Raw genomic sequence first — 21,275 nt, 5'->3', positions numbered from 1 at the left:
GCTTTCTTGATGTTGCCAATTGTTGTGGTGTTTTCCATGTCGTTGGCACCAACTCTATATTCTATGATCACTGGTGGAGTCCCAATTCATCCATTGTACGACCTACATAACATGCATATATAAATTATAGATACATGAAAATCTTATTTGACATGATTGCTATGACATAAGAAACTTTGGGTAGCATCCAACAAATGGGGTAGGATTAGGTGGTGAAATTTTTTGCTTTCTCCTTTTAATAGGAAATAAGGAGGGGGAAGAAACCTAACCATATCCTATTTTTCTATGTTGCTTTGACAACCGTGACTATTTGATCTTAATAAATCAAAGTCTAATTACTCTAAAGCTGCTTTCTCTCAAAAATATACAAGCAATTGGTTTAGTCCATTAGGATAACAACACTTACGTATGAGAAATTAGCTTCACAATGAAGACTTCATAAATAGGTGGATGAGTTAACTTAGCAGTCAATGTCTCAAAAGAAAAGAACTAGTCTAATCTAACCACTCAATAAGGAAATAAGATTAACCATACTACAAATTTCATTTTCTTTAATCCTAAGGAAATGGTAATTAAGAACTCTTGGATATCCAAATCTTCTTCACCTATTCTGATTGGGATTGTCATAACAAAACAATCACAATCATTATTATTGATTAGCCTAATGATGCATAATGGTGGGTGTTTTCTATTTACAAATTATATTATATAAATCATACAAATTGATACAAATTATATTATATAAATCTTAGAAATCAATGTATCAATTTTTAAATAAAAATAAAAATAATAATGTATCTATTATACTATTGAATATTTTCATATTTCTACCCAAAAAAAAAAATTTATATTAAAATTAGAGTAATATTTCTTACACAAAAAACTGTTTTACACAATATTTCTATGCACACCCAAAAAGCAATTAAAACCATGACTTCATTTTAGTTGCGCCTAAGAGTGCATAAAATAGTTTGTATACACCAATTTTAACCTTTAGAAATTATAGGATATTTGGTAAAGATATTTAAATAATAATTTTTATTATTTAAATAATATAGTACATATTTTCACAACACCTATTACCTCATACATATTTTCAGAATACTTTAACAATAATAACATCAGGCCCTATATATATTATCCCAACACTTGCAGGAGGGGAATATACGAAAGTCAAAATGCAGCAGCTGGGTAGCTCACGCGAGAACGATGAAAAGTCAAAAAGCAGAACTTAACAAATGAAAGTTTCTGCACCCCTGCTATCATGCATGGCTGATGGCCTTTGTACATAAAAAATTGCTCAAGCAATTAAAGCTTAATTAGAAAACTTTCCGAGAATAGGAACCAACCCTTTGCACTGATGACTGGTGGATTTCAGCCTTCCCACATTCACATTCTAATGTCATCTTGCGGACAACTATACATCACTCTAATGGAAATCCATCTCTTGCAGCCAAATACATCACTACTCTAATTTTACAAAATTTACAATTGACAATTGTATCTTGCAGCCGTATAGGTCCGTACAAAAGTGTTTTTAATTACCAACTCCTAGACCTGGAATAGTTGCTTCTCTGCTGATCAAAAAAAGAATAGCAGCTTCTCTCTCTCTCTGTCTCTCTCTCTTTCTCTGTCTCTCTCAAAAGACCAAAAATGGAAGTTCTACCAGATAAATCATTTTGCGTAAGATTTTATACCAAAAAAAAAAAAATCTTAGATATCTTGGCATTTTGAACTATTTTGAATGAAAAATTATTATTTTGTACTTTGAGAAATATAATTTTTTGTAATTTTTTTAATAATGTTTGTGGACTTTTTCACGTTGATTGTGTAGTTGCTTTCCACAATATATATATATATATATATATATATATATATATATATATATATATATATATATATATATATGTTATGAATGAGAGTTTTATTTCATATAATTGTTTTGATTATTTGGAAATATTATTGATTTTTGTACGTACAAAAACACCAAAAAAACATTTTCCAACTCATTTTTACTGTTAATAACAATCACATGATAAACCAGTTTCTAGAGAAAAAAAAAATCATTGAAACAGACCGTGCATTAGTTTCATAAAAATATAAATCCATACTGATAAGGAAGCTAAGAGGATGGTCTTTCACACCTGGCTAGCCGCTAAATGCAGATGGAATATATATAGAGCAAGTTCTTGATTAGTTACCAATAATTACATGGAATTAAACATAACAAAGGAATAAAATAATTCTTGTCTGCGAATGCCATTATAGCAAGTTCTCTGCTGTCTGCTCATATAAACCATCCAATATATATTATTCATTAATTCACCAGATTTTCATTATTTTCTCTGGGTAGTAATACCAAAATTCTTTCCTCTACAGACCCATCAAATATTACTATCAGAGTATCAGCCATAAACACAAACTACAAAGCAAACAAAATGCAATATCAACAAAAAAGAGAGATGGGGGGAGCTAGGAACATGTTTCTTTTTGGGGCGAGGTTGACATAGAGTAGTTTTAGATTGGATGAAGCAAACAACTCAAAGTTAAACTAGTACAATCATACTACCCGAAGACTATATATTGATAGATAAGATGTATATATATGTGTCATATACATGCATAGAGATGTATTTGTGTACACATGTGGTTGGTGTGTCTATCTGCAGGCATTAAGTGTTTACAACTAACAAACATAACACTCAAAAAAAAGAAAAAGAAAAAGAAAAAAGGTGTTTACAAACATAGAAGGGTGATGCAACTCCAAACAGTCCAAAATGAAAGAATTAACTAAGAAATCTCATGCATAATAGGATCTTCAAAAAATAGTTCAGGCCAAAATGACGAAGCTCCACCATAGCTAGAGGTACTACTACTAGCATCTCCTGGATTGCTTAAAGACATATCATCAGTCAAAGTTGAAATAACAGGAGTGGGAAATGGGAAAACCAAAGACGATTCATCATGTGGGTTATCTCCTTGGCTGATCATTGTAAAGTTACAACCTTGACCCATCTCACTATTCAAAGAAGTCTGAAAATTGAAAGGGACTTGTGGGTCTGACAAGTGAGCTAATAAGCTTGGGTGGTGGAGTGGTTGAAAGGTAGTAGTACTTCCAGGAGAAAATGAGGATGAATTCTCCACATGTGACGAATTTAAAACTGGGTTTTCTTTGAAAGCAGGAATTGAGCTCAACAAATTAAGAGCCTCCATGTCTGTGAGGTCATTTTGGCCATAAGAGTTGGTGGTTATTGAAGCCGCGGATTGGAGAAGATACTGTAAGTATTGAAGCTTAGCCAACTGCACAGCATCAGCTTGTAATCTCATAGCTTGTTCATCTAATGGGTGATGATCCACCATCAGGTCTCTAAGGTTAGCAAGGGCTAAAAGATGGGGCAAGCTGGAAAAGAGGTCAGTTCTTGGTTGATGGGTCATTGGATCAAAACCCATTTGAATCAGCTTCTTCTTCAAATGTGTGTTCCAGAAATTCTTGATTTCATTGTCAGTCCGGCCTGGTAGATGCGTCGCAATAGCTGACCATCTTGTGAACAAAATGCAAATAAAAGTTAGTGGTGATCACTGATCACAATTAAAATATATAGGCAAAGTTGAGACTTCTTTGAAGTTTCATAGAACCAAAGATTGAAAGAATTAGTACTTGTTCCCAAGTATGGAATGGAGATGTAGAATTGACTGCTCCTCTTCTTGAGAAAATTTTCCTCTCTTGATATCTGGCCTCAAGTAATTTGTCCATCTTAACCTACAGCTCTTGCCACATCTGTTAAGACCTGCCAAGAAAATAAAAGATTGTAATGAAGAAAAGCCTTGAGAGAGAGAGAGAGAGAGAGAGAGAGAGAGATGGGTTTGTAAATAAAAACCTGCAAGTTTAGGGAGGGCTCTCCAACTTCCATGGCCGTGTTTTTGGATGTATTGAACAAGCTTTTCATCTTCTTCAGGAGTCCAGGGTCCTTTCTTAAGGCCATTCTCATCACAACAAGGAGACCTTCCCATGGTGATCTGTTCCTATATCTAATTATATTTGCTTACTTTTTTCTAGTGCCTCCCTCTGTTTCAAGAAAACCTCGGGCTTGCTATTTATATACAATCATCTGCCTGATTCTGGTCGTTGATTATTCTCAATTAAAAAATCTCTCACTTTTTTATTAGGTGGATCGTGGATCAAATTACAATAAGCTCCCTATCACATCTGGTTACATACACACTCTCTTCTAGTCTTCTTCTATGAAATGACAAATACATCCTTAAAAAACCATTTTTTGCTAATCACTTGACTCTTAGCTGACATGAAAAAAATGGGGAGGGGGCTAGACTTATTTTCTTAGAAGAGTTGTATTCATTATACACGCTTTAAGTTGCGATTTCAAACTTCAAAATCATGACTTAAAGATATGAGTTCTCTTGTAAATGGCAGTTTATGTGTATTATGTATACACCTAGTTGTGTTCAGTAGTTATTATCCTTCCTAGAATATGAGAGAGAGGTGCAATGATCAATGTCTCAATAAATTTTAATAAATCTAGTGACACAATATACAATTTTTATTTAATTGTTGAGACAATTTTTTATAAGTGATGTTATTCCAATAAAAATTTGCCATCATAATTAGCAAGTTGGAAAAAAATTGTACCCCTAGTACTATTACTCAAAGTCAGCTAATTAAAAGTAATAAAAATGCTAAAAAACTATTTGCTGCCCCACTATTTTTATCTTTCCAATTTGTTTAACAAAATTAAAAATAAATATAATTCTTGTAGCCAAACAAAAACTCTTGTACATAAATTATTTTTGAGAGAAAAAAACTAGCTATATATATATATTTACTTTATCTAACAGTCAAGAGTCTTATGGTTCGATTGCAAAGTTTAGTTATTTTGTTTAATGTACGACTCTTCCAATCATATTATTTGGAAAAAAGTTTGGTTACAAACTTAGTTGTAGTCTAAGGCTTTAATTCCTATTAAAAACTAAATATGATTACATATTTTAAAAATTTAACTGTTAAATTATATGTTTTTAATAAACATGTCAAATTCCGTGCAAATAAGATATTATTTACAATTTGATCCATAAACTTATTTTTTTATATATAATTTTAGACTACAAAAACTTGAAATTTAAACATTTGTACGCTCTATAAGAGATTTTATGGAAAAGTTCAGATTGCTTTCATTATTTCACACTAGTAAATAACCCATGTGCTCTTTATCATAAGATAATGCCAAGAAGGCGAGGATTAAACTTTACATCTTTTATTCAACCATTATAACTTTTTCTAGTTAAGCTAGAATCCATATCTTTTGCACAACATTAACTCACCTATAACAAATTTTTTTAAAAATTAGATAGGACACATAGCACAAAATTAGATAATAATTAAAATCCAATTTAGAATTTAATAGAATTTTCACTTAACTTTGCCTTTAATTATATATATATATATATATATATATATATATATGATTAGGATTTGATGCTTCAATTTAATTACTCTGTATATAAACAGAACTGCCCCACTTCCATGTTAAACGTAAATACATCTAAATTCTTAAAGGAAAAAGGATTTGCTACAAACTAAATTGTAGTAACTCTTACAAAAATGTACACATGTCAATGTCTTAAATAGACACTTGTTCAGATTTATATTTAAATGAAAATTTCCTTGTTAAGGTTGAATTTTTCACCAAGATCACTTGACATGTGTGCATTTTGTAAAAGTTGCTGCAACTTATTTTGCAACAAATCCTTGCTATTTCTTAAATAATCGAACAAGAGTCCAATTCAATGTTTCAAGCTGCTGACGGAGGCGATTAGGCAACCAATATAACATTGGCAATAATTGTCCGCTTTATGTCATGAAAACAATTTCCTGATAAAAAGTAGTCGTGTAGGGTCTGAACACAATTGGCATAATCTGAAAGGAAGGAGAAAACAACTGGTCTTTACGGGCTAAATTAAGCCTTAATCAACATTTCGTTTTTAATCACTTCACTAAAGTAACCTCAAAGGTTGAAACTTTCAAATCAGAGTACGTAATAACAAATGGCTCGTCCTTACTTGTCAAAGGAACCCAATCCATGCACGCAAAGAAGAAGCTATTTCGTCATTTTTTGCATGGCTTCAAAGGACTTACGCCTTACATTTTGGATTCATGTAAGGCCTATGCATTAGGGAATCTACGTATTCTGGATTATTATGTTTGATTAGCCAGTATGTCATGCCACAAAATGATTTTATATGTTTACGAGGCAGTTTAGGGTTTCTTTTTTGCCTCGTCTCAATTTTTTAAACAGTTGATGCGATTAAATCATTTACACATTATAATACTAGGGTTATTCGCAAGTCACTTACAACTTTATCTTAATTTCTTTTAATCATAAAAGTAAAGTATAAATTTATTAATTGAAAGGTGACAACATTTGTGAACATAAATTTAAGTCAGTTTATGATTTGAGAATGGAACTTTGTAAAAATAGAATTATAATATGTTTGTAATGCGTTCATTTTATCTTTTATATTTTTGGTTCTTTTTGGTCCTTTTTGGTCAAAATAAAACCTACCTATACCCTCCGTAGTAAATTTATATTACAACTAGATCAATATATTTTTAGTATAGTTCATAATGCCCTTGTATTTCCAAGCTCACGTTTATTGCTTTGGTTGGCAAAAACACAACATCAACTACAATTTGGGGCAAACTATAAATTTTCTGAGGAATAGCCCTGTTTAATTAGCTATTTTAAAGCCCTAAAAACAATATCATTGTTTGAATGGTATATATGCCTAGCTATTAGCTCGCTATCTTTTCAGTTCCTCATCACTTTTGCCATTCTATTTCATATGCCTCTCAATCTTTTCATCTTTTCTTCATATTTAGGTTCCAAATCATTTTATTTGATCATTCGATTTCTCCTTCAATAAGCATTTTATTTGATAATTCCATTTCCTTCAATTGTAAAGATTTATTTATTCTTACGGGACTGCATGTCTTTCTTGAGCATCTTGAAGATGTGTAATTATAAAAGGTGACATATAGATAACTTTCTATTAATTATTTTGAAGCAAAAGCCATAATGGGCATGTGCAATATTGCGCAGGTCGTCATCTTTATTTCATACAAATGATGTCGCCGGTGAAGTAAAACATTCCACGTACGTCAACTGCATGTGCATGGTGGGTAGGGTAGATATTAAAAAATTTCATATAATTTAGTATAAATTTTTTGAAAGATTTGTTTTGTTAGAAAATCATTTCCCCAGTCATATCTGGTGGTTTCGATATTTTAAATCCTAATTTAGATTATCTTATATTAGGGATATTTATGTAACATATATATATATATAGACTCTATTTTTCAAATATTTCCAATGACATCCCATAAATTGACTTGAAGAAGCCTATATTTGTCAGTGCCAGATACACCTTAACGCACTTTTTCACCTCTTTGATTAGATCAAAAGGGGTAGGTATTAATTAAAAAAAAAGTAGTACTATAAATCCTACCATTTTTATTACGTTGATATGTCACTTCACCTTTAGTGCGGTGGTCATTTCACAAAAATAAATGTTGGTAAAGTGTGGGGGTAAAGACTAAAATTCAAGTATCTAAAATAGAGTTTTACACACATATATACTTAGATTAGGCTAAGGTAGACTTTCTATCTTGTATAAAAAAAAAAATTTTAATTCAATTATGAAGTTGTTGAATCACCGTTCACATATATTATTACGTTAATTTATAAGCTTTATGCAGAGAAACTTGTAATACTTTTAACATTTTTCTTTAAAAAAAATAAAATACCTAAACAAATTCAATCATTGATACCACAAAAGTAACAAAAAAATGGCGGTAGCAGAGATATTTCGATTTCCATTAGAAAGAGACAACAGGATGTGACCCATTTGACTCAGGGGGTAGGGCAGTTAGAACGGAAGTTGGTGCAGCAAACGCCCAAAGCAACACCAATTTCGATATGTAGTTTGTACACGCTTGAGAATTCTTCAATGGCATTCGTTTATATATGGTTTGTCCTCATTCTCCTTAATCTTATACATTTTTTTTCCACCTTATTCTTGATTTTAAATCAAAGTCTATATACTAAAGTAAAAGGTTATCCTGTAGCACAAGCCAGTGTATTTATTAAAGTTGGCTAGTGAGTGAACCACCATCCGGAGCATCTAAATCTAATATGACCTATCAAATTTCAATGCGTATAACTATATGACCATAGAAAAAAAATGAAAATTAAAGTAAAAAGCGTGTGTTCATTTCTATAACACAATTTGGGTTAGTGATTTTTTCTTAAATAAATAGCGCTTACCTTACTTTACAATCACAAAATTTCAAACCTAATTTCTTATTTAATTATCAACTTAGTCCAGTGTCAGTGTCAATTGCCAACAGAAAGAGAATTGAGGGGGACATTTTATAATTAAAATTTTATTTCTTTTCTCTCAGTGCATAGTTGCATATGCTGTAAAACGCTCATTTTCCCAACTCCTTACATCTGTTAGTAAACGGTTCATACTCATAAGACACAAAGATGCCCAGAGAAATTGGTCCAGCCAAGGTTCCTTGTCGGGTGGACCATATATTTGAATATAATGGTCTTTGATGTCACATAAATTTGTAGTGTTTTCTATTTTATTCTGATATAATCTTTGTCTGTGATTTCAGCTAAACGAACTGATTTGCTTGCTTCAATAAGTTTCTAACCAATACATCTAAAACCCAGACTTTGTGGCCATCTACGTGTTCCCCTAAATCACCACGTTTATTTCTCTTGTCTCCGTATAAATTTCTAACACAAAAATGGACTCTTCCCGTATGTATACAGTATATAGTATAGTACTGACTGTTGAATTCACATTAAACCTTTTTATTTTTCTAAAAGGAAATATTTTCTTGTTGAATTTCAGGTGAGACAAGTTAGATATTCTTTGTGCACAATCTTGTCTCATGCAAAATGGACAAATTTGCATTTGTGGTTGTATGTGTGATTCACATGGATCATAGATATATAAGTATATACGCATGAAATATTCCTGGGTAGAAATTAGAAATGTATCTCACTGATGGAGACATGAAGCTCAAATATAGAGGACTTCTAGATAGAGAACTTGTTTCGAAAGTAACTTGTGTAAGTGTTTCTTGGGTAACCTAATTCATGACTTTGCAAGATTAAAGAAATAACAAGGTAATTAATCTAATTGACTTTCAGTTAGCATGTGATGGCTCAGTTCCACAGGGTCTTAACTCAGTCGGACCTAAACTATCTGTCGACAAGGTTTTGTATAAAAGACAAGTATGCTTCTTTTTTTTTTTTTCTTTTTTTTTTTATTTATAATTATATGTATATGTAGAGCTAGTATAGTGACACAAAAGTATTTCATAGAAAATTTCAAAAAATCTTGTACGTCCTGCTACCTCACACTCATGGACCTACCAAAATCTGAACTTAAATTCAAATCGTCACATATGATATGATACTTTGTGAAATTGTTTGTGTTGAAAACTTATGATATATTTACCATATGTACGTATGCCTGCATTGTAAATTTGTAAATGGAAATTTTTATGAGGAAACTTTTTCATCTATAATGAAATGAAATGCCCAATTAAGCCATAACGAGTGAATCTTTGTTGAGTAGTGAATGTTTAAACTTAACTCAACAATAAAAGTAAACTATTAATCAAGCTTGACTTGAGCTCCAACTCATCAAAAAGTCTAAAATTTAAGCTCAACTTGATTAATTTGTTAAACCGAGCTCGAGCGCTTTTGAGCTTGAGATTCCATACAAGTACAACCCATATCAAGTTTATGATTAAGCCCATTTGGTTTGGATGAGTGATTTCAATTTCAAATTAATTAAAATCTTAGTAAGAGTTAAGTTTATTTGTCAAGCTCATATCAAACTTATTACTAAGCCCATAAATAAGTCTAGGTTCAACTTATTTTTTATTGAGCTCTATTGTTCACAAGTATGTTTATTAACTTTTTTCCCCCTCTTTTTTGGCTTAGGCTTAACTTGTTTATTAAACAAGCCTAAAACTAAGGTTCAAGCTTAGTTTGTTTATAAACAAACAAATGAGTTTTTCATCAAGCTTATAAATGGCTTAATTAATTCATTTACAACCCTGTGCCCAATTGTAAATTTTCTATTCTATAAGTTCAATAGAGATTAGCCTTGAATTTTCTTCTTCCACCCCAAAAAAAAAAAATCACAAGAAACACATTTTAAGTTTTTAAAGTTACCCACCAACATAACCAAACACTTGATTGCATTTGCAATATAAACATGCAAATATGACTATAAATGAAACAAGTTGTTTATGAAGAACTCAGGGCTCGATTTGAAAAAGGGGAAAAAATACTTGTTTAAATTCATTTATTTAACAAGTGAGCCAAACTCAAGCTCTAGTTTAGACTTGACTATTAAGCGAGTCAAACTCAACGTAACATTGTATTTGTAAACAAATTTGTGAGTATAAGACACAATTTTTTTTTAATATATATTCTTGAAATTGGATTATGAAAATTTGTAATAATTAAGTTCCTTAGATATTAAATTGTCATTATTGAAGAAATTTATTTGATAATTAATGATTGGATAATTTTGTAATATGACTTTTGAAAAACCAAGATAATATGGTGCAAAATTAAATACAAGGTATTCACACATACATACATTTCTAGCCAACTCCGAAGAAGGTTACTCAGTTTGAGCAACCTTATTATGTAGGATAACACCATCTAAAGGCTGCTTTCCCTAGCAGGGTTCAGGCCCAAAGAAGGAATTATGAGCGATGGGCCATGGTGTCTAATATGGGCTAAAAACCTTGATCTAAGCTGAACCCCTATTTTGCACTTTTCAACCAGGGCTTGGTTTTAGTCGAAACCCAACTTTGACTTTAGAGTTTAGTGGACTCTGGAGTCTAGCCCACATGCATAACGCATGCTAGAAGTTTTTTTTTTTTTTTAATTAGAAACTTGGAACTTTATTAAGAAGAAAATAAATTCAGCACATCATGAGTAATATAGCTTACTCAATCAGCGATGAATTTTTCTCTATCCATGTTACATAATTATCAATATTATCTATTTCTTTGGCAAACTTTGCCGGAAGATGTGCAGGTTTATTGTCTTGACGCTTTACATGAGACATTTGAACTGATCTAAAATCCTGAAGCTTGTATGCAATACCAGTTAGAACATTTGAGGCAACCATAGGAGGAGTGCATAATCCCAATAGAGAGTTAGCTAGCTACAATCTTGGAATCACTTTCAACTACCACATCCCTTATACCGGGAATGATACTCCAATTTCCATAGCTTTTGCCTCAATCTCGTGGACCCAAAAGTTGAAGAAGTTTCTTGCTCATTACTGCTACAATCCTTCCTTCATGATCACGGATCACCACCCCAACGCCTAGACCACCGAATATGACTAAAAACTGCATCACCCATGTTTACCCTGTAATTTGAGACTTAAAAGATTATGAGATAACTTTTACTTTAAAAAGTCTTTTTTTTTTTTCTTATTTTATACCGTATTTTTTTTACAAGTTTTCTTTCGTACATTTTTGACAAAAAGTTTTTAATAAAAAGTTAAATAAATTGCTTCCAAATAAATAGAAGCAATTTTTTTTACCCCTTACGCAAATTAGATTTCTCAATTCCATTTCACAAAAAATAAGCACAGCATGGTTTTAGGAGCAAACTAAGAAAACTCACCTCATTTTTTCTCAGTGTTAAAAAGGAAAAAAAGAAGCAAATCAACTAGGATCAGTTCTTTAAATCACACCAAAATACAACAAAAGTAATTATGAGTATCCAATCAAAAGTAAATCGGTGGTTGGGTTTCTACTTTCTACATCACAAGTTGAGACAAGGGTGTTGCATGTAGGGTTCTACTCTTCTAGGGGACGAGACAAACATTTGTTCGGGGAGCATAAAATAATTTATACGGATATACCCCATAATAAATTAAGCATTATTTTTCTTGATGAATGGAAATTGTTTTCGATTTAACCAGCATTTTTAGCCGTCCCAAATGCCTTAAAGATCATTTTATTTATAAATAAACCGGACAAGTACAACTGTACAACTATATTTTTAGTTTTTACCTAACTCATATGAAGCAATTAAATTTAGTTATCCCAAATACGGAATACCACACGTATGGAAAACTCTCTCCCTAGTTAGTAGTTCCCTGCTTTTCTTGATATGTTTTCCTTTGATGTCTCAGATCCCAAGTGCAGACAAAGACATTAGTACTGTAAGAAAGTAGATTTATCGCTAATGGAGTGGCATTTAACAGTTAAATGACTTGGGGACTGGCATTTAAAGCAGTGCTCAACTACTTTAGTCAGTTAAGTGTTCGTGTCAGAAAGGCAGAGTAGTTCTATATGGCCGTCCCCATTCCTATCCCTGTCCATCACCACAATCTTCTTCATTATATTAATACTCCTAAAGCTTGAGCCAAGCATCTGAGTCTATATCCATGGCAAACGATGCAGCACTACGCTCCTCTCTGATATGGCTAGCCGCAGTCATAGTGGTAGTTGGGATAAGCACGCGTTCATTCAAGAAAATGATGGCTACGTACGTGGTGGGTGGGCTTGGAATTGCTGGGGTTCTCTTACCCGATTGGTGCTACTTCAACCGTGATTTCTCTAGGTGGACCTCACCGGTTACTGTCGAGGAAAGGGCCTCTCATACTGCTTCTACAAGATCTGGATCGATAAGGTTATTGGTTTCTTCCTTTCTTTTTTGTAACTCAACTTTTCAACTTTTTTTTTTTTTCTTTTCTTGTTTTGGATTGAAGCATTGGGAAAAAGGAAAAGAAAGAAACTAGGGGGGTATTGTATTGGGTTGTCCTAGTTTTCAATGAATGTTATAAATTTCTTCTCAATTAAGCTTAAGGACATGGTTAGAAATGGAATTATCAGCGTTCTTGATGGAATTTGGGCTTGGGGTTAGCGAAACCACGTTAAAAACAAAAATAAAAACATTTAGAATGCATTAGTCCACCAATAAGTCTATAGTCACAACATTTTTTACAACCGGCCAAGACATGTTCAATCTAATGACACCTCCCTAGGTACGTACATAGGGGAGAGGGGTTTGTGGTTTAAGACCCCAGAGAGGCAGTGGTGGGTTAGATTAATTTAGGATAAATTTCTAACCATGATATAAAAAATAAATGTTTCACAACTGTCAAGATGAAAAGTTATTAATGATGAATTAATAATAAATTGGTATGTGTTTTTAATAACAACTTGTTGATTTAGTTGTGAAAAGTGATTTCTAATTATAACAACACTCTATCAACACCAACCGATGTCTATTATATATGATATGGATTATAGGCATAGTCGATGATTAAGGTCACAAGGTTGCACCTAATACACAGAAAGTCTTACTTCTATGAAAATTAAGAAATGTGATAGGTAGGCAGCCTTGCCATTAGTTTTAGAGAGATTGCTTCAAACTCATGCATGTGGCCTATTGCTCGGACTGAGGGCACTTGTTATCGCATCAAAGTCCGATCTCTAACCACACAATAATATGGATAAAAAATTCATGCTCGGTTAAGATCTATGAAGCACGGGTGCAGGTGCGGGTACGGGTGCGGGACTCGGCAATTTTTGAAAAAAGTGGGTGCGGGTGCGGCGGGACTCGGCAATTAAAAAATTATTAAAAATATTTTTATTTATATTTTCTATATATTTTTACTATTAAAATATTCTTAAAAAACATATTACTAATTTACTATGCCTTGATTCACAAAACAAAGAAAGAAAAAAGCAAGAAACACAAAACACAACACAAAACCAAAAAGAAAACACAAAAGAAGCAACAAATATTCAAAATAAAATTAAGGAATGATAGATTTAGGGTTTTTGGGTCTCCTTTAGAGCCAATTTCGGCTGTTGCAGCATGATTCGAGGCCTGTTTTGGCCGGTTTCGGGCCTGTTTCGGCCGTTTCGGTCGCCGGCCGATACAGCCCGATACGGCCGAAACATCCCGATTCTGGCCGAATCGGCCCGAATCTGATTGAATCGGCGCCGCGTCGGCGCGATTCAAGCCGCGTCGGCGGGAAAAATAAGATGCCACGTGGCCGACGCGGTCGGACACCGCACCGACTTGCGAGCAGCGGCGTCCCTCGCTCGTCGGCGAGTCCCGCCGCGTCGGACGCGTGTGCGGCACCTCCGGTGCCGCGTCCGTGCATCCCAGGTTAAGATAAGGTGCATGGTTAGGAGTGGAGATTTTGAATGCTCATTGTAAAAATTTCCCACTTCTGAGATTTGTATCAATAACAAGATGTGGCAGTAAGCGAATCCCCTTTTAATCCAGTTCTGCAATTTATGCATTTCCTTAAAACTCAAAAAGTGCACCTCTTTGGGACGCAGCACAGATCATTATCAGTATCACCTTACATGTTGATCTGCCTTGTGTATCATATGGCGGCTCCCAGTGGTGTAGATGGGGATGGCCTACCATATTTTTGGATGTAGCTTTTTACTAAAGATTATTTGCTTAAAGTTGGTTAAAGTATAATTATATCTAGAAAAAGTAAGGCTGTAAAAAACTTTACATAAACAAATAATCTAAAATACTGAAGAAAAAGTTGTTAACAAATGCCGAGTGAGATTGAAAATGGATTATATGAGCTAATGTTTTGCTTGATTAATCTACATTAACTGGTTACTAGGGATGATCACCTACATTTGAGATGATCTGATCTGATCAATTTTAACGTACATTGAAATGAATGGCTTGTCATTCACATGGTGTATAGTGTATTTGAAGAATTAGGTCAATGTCCAAGACTCCAAGCCTTTATAGGTCAATGTCAGTGATCTTAGGACCCCGAAGGCTTGACTATAAGTAATTGAGGATCAAATGTTTGCTGATTTGTTTTAAAAGTTCCTCTTTTTCTTCGCAGGTTTAAAATTTACCCAATCAGAATGACTGTCTACACCACCGTATATGGGTTTGCTCTGTACAAGTGGTGGATTTTTGTATCAAACTAGTGAACTAGTGCCACCGTGTTCCAAGAGCATTCTGGTATGCCTAGCTGCTTGTAATATGGAATGTTCGTTTGGTTTGTTCAGTTGTAACTTTGAGGTTTGAGTGATTCCTTTTGATATGTTTGTGATGCTTGGATTGGCTATGACACTGACAGATGACCATACATCTATATGAAAAAAATGATCAACAGTGTTAGTGTTTTTTATTCCCTATTTTTGTCTTTCACAATGGTGATAACTGATGCTTCAATTTTGTAGATCGGATTTTGGTCGGAGTCCTCCAACCAAAATTAAAGTTACTGTTTTCAAATTTGGACAAAGTTTTGGTTTAAAATTAAAAACTTCGTTAAAAGTGTTGGCCAACCGACCACATGTTCTTCTCATCAAATAGCTTAAGGCTCAAGCAGCCTTAAAACATTCTCTCCTCGAAACCAGCTGGTTTTCTAGTAAAGAAGACGAAATGTTTTACAGTAGTTATCATATCTAATACTTTCTTCTAGAGAATAAATTTGATAAGGACTTGATGTCGGGGGATAAACACCTTAGGAAGCTTCCTTGAGTAATTAATATAACATATAGAGACACACTTTAACCCAAAGAGTCTAAGCCCAACGAGTATGTGCTCAATTATGTTATATTAACTACTCATTCTTCTCATTTTTATTTAATATGGGACTTCACTCACATGTGTAACCCAACAATCTCTCCCTCACGTGTGAGTCTCCCTCTCTATGGGCTTCAAGACCTCTTTGAGGGTTATGAACAAGTCCTACTCACTCCCCCTTGCTTAATGGGCTTTTCACTTCATCAATGCGTCATCCATGGGTCTTTCGTACGCCATCCATGAGAACCACGTGTCAACCCCGCACGCACATCCATGGGATCCCCGCACATCCATGTCCAAGGGAACCTCGCATCACACCATTATTTAGCACCATTAGCAATATTCCGCAATATTCCTTTGTTGGGCTTTTTTTTTTTTCCTTCTCCAGAATCTTTGTGTGTGGGCCATTTAGGCTTTCTTTATCCCTACTGGGTAGGGACCATGAACATCTCACCACCTTCGCCGCACACCACTATGGGCTTTGATACCACTTGTCGAGGGATAAATGCCTTGAAGAGTTTCCTTAAGTAATTAATATAACATATAGAGACCCAATGAATATGTGTTCAATTATATTACATTAACTACTCATTCTTTTAATCTTTATTCAATATGGGACTTCACTCACACGTGTAACCAACACTTGACGTAAACCTCCTTTTACACCCTCTCATTCATAACACCTAATCATGTTATATTGTTATCACTCTCTTCACACATCAAAATACTCTCAGTCTCACTCACCTACATAAATATGAAACATCACCTTAAAATTTATATATATACTACAAAAATAAATCAAAATAAAAGAGATTCTTCAACCCATCAAAAACACAACCGAGAGAGAGAGTGCATAGACTAGAGATAGAGTGGGTGACCTAACTTGATTTTGAAGAGAGGATCAGAAAGGCAGCCGCACTAGACTACCAGGGAATTGACGACCAAACGTTGCCCACTCGAATCGAGATCTCTTCAAACTTGGGCTAGGTTGCCCTTTAATGGTTTGAAGTATCTCTTTTGTTTTGTTTTGTTTTTTTTCAATAATATGAATTTTAAGATGGATTTTTATGTGAATGAGAGTATTGTGACATATGAAGGGCAATGATGTGAAAAAGTGTTATGAGAGGGTGTAAAGGCAGGGGCGACACCATCTTAAGGCCAGGGTGGTCCCAGGACCACCCTAACCTGAATTATATATATATATATATATATATATAATTTAAATTTTTTATTTGTCTACCCTTCAAAAAAAAAATTGGGAACACTCTCAGTTTTTTTTTATGCCAATAAATTAAATTTTGTTCCATAATTTGTTCCGCATTCAGTGAACGAATAATTGCTTAGTTGTGTACATTGAAAGAGATGTAACTTATAACATTGATAATGAGACTATCATACAACGATTTCAAAATATGAAAACTCATAGAAGGCAATTGTAAACTTTATGTATTTGTGTGTTTTTTAATTGTTGTTGTTGTCAATATATGAATTTCTCATTTTATTAGATTGTATAATTTATGCTTCTTAAGAAACACCCTAAGAAAAATTCCTAGGGCCACCATTGTAAAGGAGAGGGCTTACATCAATTCCTTCTTGAATTTATTCTCTTTAGTCTATGATTGCTTATGCTATTCTAATCAAACATGTGAGAGGCAATAATACCTCAGTAACAAAAATAGTATTCTAAAAGGTATAATAGAATATAAAATCTAACAAAAATCATAATTAGAAACATTTAACATAATAGCAATAGAGCAAGACTTAAGTACAGTACTTAGATGCTGTTCCTTAGGTTTTCCTTTTAAAATTCTGCCATGTAGATTTTTTCTTATGAGATGGAAGTGTATTTTTTAGTTAAGTAATTACATTGTTAAATTTTAAGAGGGGAACCTAAGGAACAGTACCTAAGGTACTGTACCTAAGTTTTGTCTATAGCAATAATACCTTAATCCATAATAGCATAAAATAAAATAATAATAAAAAAACAAATTTCCAATCAGCATTTAAGATTTTTAATGATAGGTAATTATTTAAAATATAATACATTTCATACATATTTTGTTAAGTTAAATATAATCGTAAGAAAGATATTTATTTAAACTTACAGTATTAAACATTTTTCAAGAGGATTCTGAAAAAATTTTATAAAAAAAAACATTTTGAAAGAGAAATTCAATGAAGAACCTTCTTTTCTACGTTTCAAGTAAATATATGCATTTAGATGTATGCTACATATACAACCATATGTACATGCTTGCCAAGAGCATTAATTGTTCAACTGGCATCTTCTTGCATTTCCAACGGGGATTCATCCCCCTCTTATGTATTAAATTATAAAAAATAATAATAATAAATACATTTTTTATTAAGAAAGGTATATATTTTAATTCAACTAGTGAGTAGTCCCGTGCATTTACATAAGTACAATTAAAAATAATAACAATTATACAGTTCAAATTATACTATTTTTTCATAAAAAATTTAAATTATACATGGTATTAGTTTACACTTTTTTTAAACCATACATTTTTAAAATATGTTATTGTTTCTCATTATATATATATATATATATATATATATATATATATATATATATGATTTAGAATTTTATTAGTTTTAGAATCTTCGATTTTTGCATCCAATAATTTACTTGCCACAAAAATTAAAAACTTAGATGGACGTGTGGCAAAAAATTGGACTTCAATTAAAATCCAATTTAGAACCTAATTGGATTTAAACTTTTTTATTTTTATACTTAATAATTCACTTGGCACAAAATTTTTAAAATTAAATATAACACATGGTACAAAATTGAAGATCAAATTAAAATTTAATTGGATTTTCTATCATTGGCTATTAATATACATAGAGATTACATTTCTACTATATCATAATTCAGCCCCCAAACAAATATTTCTCCATACGTGGTCATAGGCTGTTGGGTTGGGCCATGTGGATTAAGTGAGGTAATGAACTGAGCTAGAACTTGGGGTTAGGGCTGAGTGGGTTAAAGAAAGAAAGTGGGATCGGTTTAGGGCCCTACAAATTTACCTATTCTACCCCTTTATACTCCAAGATAAAAAGGGCATATCCGTCCATTGCGTAACTTCAGCATCTTTTAGCAAAAACAGCACCCGACCCAGCCAGCCACCCTCACCCTCCTCGACCTCAAAATCGTGAGACAGAGATGAGGCTATTAACACACAACATGCTTTCATCGAACATCAAGGGCGTTAGCAACGGGTTTCCTCTTCGAATCGAGGTAGAGAAAGTGGTGGAGAAGCAAGTCGACTTCAACGCCGACTTCCTCCGCAACATGTTCCCCAAGATCGAGTGGAAGGCCTTCGTCGACGCCGCTAAGACCATAGGCTATGCGGAGCTCCCTGAGGAGGTCGATTCGTCTGCGCTCGACTCGGAAGAGTTCTTAAACAAGTTCCACCATGCCCTTCTCGAGCTCCACCTCGAGGAAGGCGCCCTTGTTTGCCCTGAGACCGGTCGCCGCTTCCCTGTCAGTAAGGGAATCCCCAACATGCTCCTCCATGAGGACGAGGTCTGAATTTTGTGTTGGTTTTTTTCTAGTTTATAATTAGGGTTCTTGGCTTTGCTAATGGGATCAAGTGAAGCGATCACTGATTTGAATTGGAAAACAGGGTTTCGTTTCTTGGGTTTTGTTAATTATGAATTGGAGTATTACCTCTTTTTTATTTATTTTGTTTTTGTGGTTGTTTTTGAAGTATAATTATGTGCAAAAATTCTTTAAAAAATGTGGGTGACGCTTATTCATATTTGGGTTGAAATTCAAAAATTAGGGCTAAACTAATATGGTTCTGACTTCTGGTAAACCCTAAACCCTGAGAAGCATGTAATATTAATTCAGGTTTACTAATGTCAAATAAAACAATCTTTGAACATTTGACATGGATTAGGTAAAAATGTAAAAGCATCGGGTGCACAAAAGCCTCTTGCAGCCTAGTTCCAAAGATTTTTTTTAATATAGGCGCAAATGCACTTTTAGTTCTTATATTTTGACTCGATTTTTACTTTAGCTCTTACATTTTATTTTTACCACTTTTAGTCCCTAAACCAATTAACGCGTGACATCTATGCCCTTACCGTCACCTACCTAACTAACAGAAAATGGTGACGTGGCAAACGAATTTACTGTTTACACAGTAAAAGATGATGTGGCGAATACAATAATAATAAAAAATTATATTTATTATTTAATAAATGCCCAATCAGCATAAATAATAATTAAAAAAGACATTTTCATGTTTTTTTTTAATTCTTTTAAAATAAAATAAGATAATTCAATTAAAAAAAATTTAAACCAAAAATCAAATTCACAGAACGATATGGGTTTAGAGAGAGAAAGAGTGATCTGGATATGGGTTTAGAGAGGGAGAGAGCGTGATTTGGGACCAAAAAGGAGAGGAGAATAAACAATTTTGGGTTTAGAGAGAATCGCTTAGGGGCTGACCAAAATTGCAATGGATGAGAGAATAGCCTAGGCTCTGACTAGAAAGGAGAGGAGAGAATAAACGACGATCTGGGTTTTAGAGAGAGAGAGGTTGAGATATGGCTGATAGTGGTTCGGTTTCTCTTTCGTCGACCAACGGCGAGCATGGATCGGAGAAACCGATGCTTGGTGGAGGCTTCAGTACTTGGTGGGCAACATGGATCGGAGAAAACGATGGGTAACATGGCATCTTCCCCCTTGTGTGTGTTGTGAAACTCAAATCGGTGGTGGAGGTTGTGGTTTCCTTCCTCACCATTCACCACCACCAGCCACCATCAAGGTAGCCTCTTTGATCTCTCCCTCTATCTCTTCTTTTCTTGGACTCACCCACTCGGTGCTTCTTTCTTTGTTCTGTGATGGTGTAGGGGGTTTGGGTTGTTCAATGGTTCAAAATATGTTTGAGTTGTGGTTGAACTTTGATTGTAGGATTTGGTGGTGATGGATATGGTAGTGGTGGTGCTGGAGATTCGGGTTTGGTGTTGGTGGATATGGGTTAGTCTGGCGAAATGTGGTGGTGGTCATTGGGTTTGATGGTTTAGGTTTTGATTTTTGTGGAAGAACATAGCACCCATTTTTTATTTAATTTACAATTGATTTTTGGTGGAAGAATGTATACAAATTTTGGAATAGAAATTCTTTGAGTACTGTTCTTGTTATCTGGGTTTGTGTTCTTGTTATATGAGTTTGTGTTCTTGTGTTCTTATGATCTGGAGAAGTTTTTATTCTAATTGTGTGAATTTTTTTTGGATTTGTAATAAAGTTTAACTCTTATTGATTTAAGGATATGATTCATGTTCTGGGGATGAACCCAGGAACATGAACATGTTCTTCAGAAAAAATAATGAAAGAAGTAAAATTTTTTAATTTAAGTATCTTATTTTATTTTAAAAGATTTTAGAAAAAAACATGAAAATGTCTTTTTTTAATTATTATTTATACTGACTGGGCATTTATTAAATAATAAATATAATTTTTTATTATTATTTTATTCGCCACATCATCATTTACTGTGTAAACAGTACCCTCCGTTTGCCATGTTAACATTTTATGTTAGTTAGGTGACGGTAAGGACTTAAATGTCACGCGTTAATTGGTTT

General features: G+C 33.5%; 3 protein-coding genes across 4 annotated transcripts; 2 read left to right on the top strand and 1 right to left on the bottom strand.

The window, feature by feature from the left end:
* Positions 1-2,571: 2,571 nt before the first annotated feature.
* Positions 2,572-4,067, bottom strand: LOC142613809 (transcription factor MYB93). 2 transcript variants are annotated; one of them, XM_075786317.1, is made up of 3 exons: positions 3,879-4,067; positions 3,659-3,788; positions 2,572-3,541 (listed from the first exon to the last, which is right to left on the bottom strand). In XM_075786317.1, the coding sequence occupies exons 1-3, from the start codon at positions 4,009-4,011 to the stop codon at positions 2,791-2,793; spliced, it is 1,014 nt and encodes a 337-aa protein (XP_075642432.1). In that variant the 5' UTR covers positions 4,012-4,067; the 3' UTR covers positions 2,572-2,790. The 2 variants fall into 2 exon arrangements, with proteins under 2 accessions (XP_075642432.1, XP_075642431.1); XM_075786316.1 differs by having other exon boundaries at positions 3,659-4,054.
* Positions 4,068-12,411: 8,344 nt separating this feature from the next.
* Positions 12,412-15,268, top strand: LOC142613873 (signal peptidase complex-like protein DTM1). Its single transcript, XM_075786386.1, has 2 exons — positions 12,412-12,767; positions 14,971-15,268. The coding sequence occupies exons 1-2, from the start codon at positions 12,523-12,525 to the stop codon at positions 15,056-15,058; spliced, it is 333 nt and encodes a 110-aa protein (XP_075642501.1). The 5' UTR covers positions 12,412-12,522; the 3' UTR covers positions 15,059-15,268.
* A 3,335-nt stretch (positions 15,269-18,603) lies between these two features.
* Positions 18,604-19,367, top strand: LOC142611803 (multifunctional methyltransferase subunit TRM112 homolog A-like). The gene has a single exon (XM_075783948.1). The coding sequence runs from the start codon at positions 18,847-18,849 to the stop codon at positions 19,213-19,215; it is 369 nt and encodes a 122-aa protein (XP_075640063.1). The 5' UTR covers positions 18,604-18,846; the 3' UTR covers positions 19,216-19,367.
* The last annotated feature ends 1,908 nt before the right edge of the window (positions 19,368-21,275 follow it).

The sequence above is a fragment of the Castanea sativa genome, chromosome 10 (genome assembly GCF_040712315.1).
Source record: "Castanea sativa cultivar Marrone di Chiusa Pesio chromosome 10, ASM4071231v1".
NCBI lineage: Eukaryota > Viridiplantae > Streptophyta > Magnoliopsida > Fagales > Fagaceae > Castanea > Castanea sativa.
Note: the sequence above shows the minus strand (reverse complement) of the source record. Positions and strands in the feature narration are given on the sequence as shown.

Bases quoted from the DNA above. Each gene is read 5' to 3' on its own strand.
- LOC142613873 (XM_075786386.1), top strand. From the start codon at position 12,523: ATGGCAAACGATGCAGCACTACGCTCCTCTCTGATATGGCTAGCCGCA. The intron at 12,768-14,970 runs GTTATTGGTTTC...TTTTCTTCGCAG, and splicing joins ACAAGATCTGGATCGATAAG to GTTTAAAATTTACCCAATCA.
- LOC142613809 (XM_075786316.1), bottom strand. From the start codon at position 4,011: ATGGGAAGGTCTCCTTGTTGTGATGAGAATGGCCTTAAGAAAGGACCC. The intron at 3,542-3,658 runs GTACTAATTCTT...TTTGTTCACAAG, and splicing joins CATTCCATACTTGGGAACAA to ATGGTCAGCTATTGCGACGC.
- LOC142611803 (XM_075783948.1), top strand. From the start codon at position 18,847: ATGAGGCTATTAACACACAACATGCTTTCATCGAACATCAAGGGCGTT.